The 2,500-nt window shown below is 46.5% G+C and overlaps 2 protein-coding genes across 7 annotated transcripts in view; both read right to left on the bottom strand.

The window, feature by feature from the left end:
* The window catches only part of LOC122256420 (uncharacterized), a 10,440-nt gene that overhangs the window by 1,627 nt on the left and 6,313 nt on the right, over positions 1–2,500 (bottom strand). For all 6 annotated transcript variants that reach the window (XM_086545491.1, XM_086545493.1, XM_086545494.1 and 3 more), the window contains one exon: positions 1–101. This exon is cut by the window's left edge. In XM_086545491.1, coding sequence (XP_086401617.1) covers positions 1–101 — 101 coding nt within the window. The remainder of the gene's footprint in view (positions 102–2,500) is intronic.
* Positions 106–2,026, bottom strand: LOC147470266 (uncharacterized; the record flags this gene model as incomplete). Its single annotated transcript, XM_086545437.1, has 2 exons — positions 1,924–2,026; positions 106–1,547 (listed from the first exon to the last, which is right to left on the bottom strand). A coding segment is annotated over exon 2 (1,437 nt), but the record flags the coding sequence as incomplete, so codon positions are not given.

The raw sequence follows: 2,500 nt of genomic DNA, 5'->3' as shown, positions 1-2,500 counted from the left end.
AATGGAACCAGATCCTGAACCGCTTCCAGAACCGCCCCATGAGCCAGATCCTGAACCAGACCCTGAACCGCCTCCAGAAACAGAACCAGATCCTGAACCGCCTCCAGAAATGGATCCAGATCCTGAACCGCTTCCAGAACCGCCCCATGAGCCAGATCCTGAACCAGACCCTGAACCGCCTCCAGAAATGGAACCAGACCCTGAACCGCCTCCAGAAATGGAACCAGACCCTGAGCCGCTTCCAGAACCGCCCCATGAGCCAGATCCTGAACCAGACCCTGAACCGCCTCCAGAAACAGAACCAGATCCTGAGCCACTACCTGAGCCACCGCCAGATATTGAACCGGATACTGAACCACTCCCAGATCCTCCACCATTGCCTCCCCAAGAACCACTAATTGAGCCTGAACCACTGCCTGACCCTCCTCCTCCTGAACTGGAACCGCTCCATGACCCACTGCCAGAACCAGATCCAGAACCACTGCCTGAAGTTGAACCACTGACTGAACCAGACCCTGAGCCACTGCCAGAACCAGAACCACTCCATGAACCACTGATTGAACTAGAACCTGATCCTGAGCCGCTTCCTGATACTGAACCACTCCAAGAACCACTAACCGAACCGCTTCCAGAGGCAAGGTTGCCCAAAGCGCATAGTGGACATAACTTGGATTTCAGTTTCTCGGCTTCCCGGGTCGTTCTCTGTGGAACCGATCTGCCAGGACGATAAGAACCGGGTTTGTTGGAAGTAGAACCACCGTTGTTCCAACCTCCATTGTTGCCAGATCCAGGCTTGTTAGAAGTCGAACCACCGTTATTCCAGAAGCCTCCATTGTTGCCAGATCCAGGCTTGTTAGAAGTAGAACCACCGTTGTTCCAAGAACCTCCGTTGTTGCCAGATCCAGGCTTGTTTGAAGTCGAACCACCATTATTCCAGAAGCCTCCATTGTTGCCAGATCCAGGCTTGTTAGAAGTAGAACCACCGTTGTTCCAAGAACCTCCACCATTTCCTGATCCAGGCTTGTTAGAAGTTGACCCACCGTTCCAAGAACCTCCAGTGTTTCCTGATCCAGGCTTGTTCGACGTGGAGCCTCCTGGCCAGGACCTTCTATGGCGAGATCCAGAAGCGGAGCCACTCCAAGAACCACTGAAGGAGCCCGACCCGGAGCCAGATCCCGACCCGCTCGCTGACCCACTCCAAGAACCGCTCGCTGAACCCGAGCCGCTACTTGATTCCGAACCACTGAACGAGCCACTCAGGGACCCAGAGGCTGACCCTGATCCTCCGTGGTTGTGTCCGTGGTTGTGTCCGTCCCCTGGGAAGTGTCCGTGGTTGTGTCCGTCCCCTGGGAAGTGTCCGTGGTTGTGTCCATCTCCCGCGAAGTGCCCAGAGCCTTGTCCACACGCGTCACAGCCAGGACTGGTCTTGGACACTCCTGCCGCAGCCAGAAGTCCCCTCGGTAGTCTTTCTTGGTGAGGGAGAGCCAGGCTGGCAGCCAGTGCCCCAGCCATCACGAACGTCAATGCTCCGTTCAAACGCATTTTCCCTTTGGAGACAGGAGAGATGGGCAAGTTTAAAACTAATGCCTATGTTGGGTATGTATATATATATATATATATATATATATATAATATATATATATATATATATATATATATATATATGTATATATATATATATATACTGTATATATATATATATATATATATATATATATATATATATATATATATATATATACAGTATATATATATATATATATATATATATATATATATATATATATATATATATATATATATATATATATATGTAAATTTATGAATCACAATATACAAACACAGTAACGTGTAAACACAGACATAATAAAACACTGTCCCAGTAAGAAAGGGTAAACTATAATTTCCTTAAGAATTTCTTACCTGAATTTGGTATTAGATCTGTTAATCTGTGATCAAGACCGTTGAAGCGTTCGGATGCGAAGTCCGTGTCTTAATCCCTGCACACCGCCATATTGTGCTCGATTTATATAGAGGTGCGTTGATTCCTGTATTTATCCATGAACTGCTTGTCATTGCTTCCTGTATGATCAGACAGCATCGCATTATGAAATGATGGCTGGAAATGGTAGCGTACTCCGTTCCCGGGAACACGGAAAGGTCATTAACAAGGAATTCCTCGTGGAAATCTGTGACGTCACCCTGAGCGCGTCGTCACTTTTGCAAACATGGGATTTTCCCGCTCAAACAGGCGTGCGTGCTGTGCCAATGTTTTATATGGAAGCTTTATTTGTCCTTCCTGGTATCTAAAGCTGCTAAAATATCGTTATCTATGTAACACTGAATGGCGCATTTATTCCATAAGGTTGATAAGACTATTGCAAAAATAAAACCCATTCACCTGTAATTACTACCCTTCAATTTTCTCTTAATTTTAATAATCGGCCCCATAGGTCGATAAATGATTACTCTCTCATAATGCTTGATGGTTGACACTCAA

Source organism: Penaeus japonicus, unplaced genomic scaffold (genome assembly GCF_977035675.1).
Source record: "Penaeus japonicus unplaced genomic scaffold, GWHDUDI00000001_assembly GWHDUDI00000016, whole genome shotgun sequence".
Lineage (NCBI taxonomy): Eukaryota > Metazoa > Arthropoda > Malacostraca > Decapoda > Penaeidae > Penaeus > Penaeus japonicus.
Note: the sequence above shows the minus strand (reverse complement) of the source record. Positions and strands in the feature narration are given on the sequence as shown.